Consider the following 917-nt stretch of genomic DNA (forward strand, 5'->3'; position numbering starts at 1 on the left):
CAAAAGTATATTTGGGTAATGATTTTGAGGTTCATGGTACTTTTTCTTGTAAACTTCAAATATGCAATCATTTCCAGTGCCATATGTCCAATGTTTCTCCTTAAGGGAAACATTAATCATTTATATTATTAAAGGGCCATGTTGGAAGCTGTATCAAATCTAAGAAGTGATAGTAGGGGGAATTAAGGGAAAGAAAACAACTCATGTGCATGTTAAGCTGTATGATTAATTTACGATATTGTGGTCTCTTTAGACAAATGGAAAAATAATGCTGTTATGCAATCAATTGTAAAGGAACATAATAATCCCCTGCTGATAAATCATTCTAGTGTATTAATAAGCAGTAAAAATGTAATTATGAAAACAGCTGTGATGGTAGGGCAAAGATTTTGGAGTTTTCAGGGACTCTTGCTGGGCAAAGGCACATTGTCCTCTGTTAAAAATGGAGTTGGTGCTGCACTTTTGGGAGATTCTAATAGATTGAAATGTAGTTAGGACATAAAAGTGAATACTATCTATGGCCAGTTGCAAATAAAAATATGTCTTAGGACTAAAGGAAATGAAAGGGCATCAAAAAAGTCAAGGAGTAGGCTTGAAATATACTCTTACATCATAATTTGGTTGGCTGTTCCCTTTGAGCATGGCGGGGAATGTCAACAGTTACTGTGTCTGGAAATACAGGAAAGGTTTTTAATAACCTTTTAATAAAAGGTTTTTATTTCTAATAAAAATTTTAGCGGTGTTGATTATTTTATAAAGCTCTTTTTTTGTAAGCTGCTGTTAAATGTCATTGCAGACAGATGTATTAAAAGGCAGATAAATACTTACAGAAAAAACAAGGAATTTAATCCAGTAAACAACTGCTGTGAAATTCTGCTTATAGGATTGTCATCTAGAATTCTGACAAAACATAGCCA

The 917-nt window shown here is 33.2% G+C and overlaps 1 protein-coding gene across 2 annotated transcripts in view; it reads right to left on the minus strand.

Moving 5' to 3' along the window:
* RXFP2 (relaxin/insulin-like family peptide receptor 2) overlaps positions 1 to 917 on the minus strand; it is a 65,870-nt gene that overhangs the window by 26,028 nt on the left and 38,925 nt on the right. For both annotated transcript variants that reach the window (XM_008585787.1, XM_008585786.1), the window contains exon 8: positions 829 to 900. In XM_008585787.1, the coding sequence (XP_008584009.1) occupies positions 829 to 900 (72 nt within the window). The remainder of the gene's footprint in view (positions 1 to 828; positions 901 to 917) is intronic.

This window comes from Galeopterus variegatus, unplaced genomic scaffold, assembly GCF_000696425.1.
Source record: "Galeopterus variegatus unplaced genomic scaffold, G_variegatus-3.0.2 Scaffold3712, whole genome shotgun sequence".
NCBI classification, from domain to species: domain Eukaryota; kingdom Metazoa; phylum Chordata; class Mammalia; order Dermoptera; family Cynocephalidae; genus Galeopterus; species Galeopterus variegatus.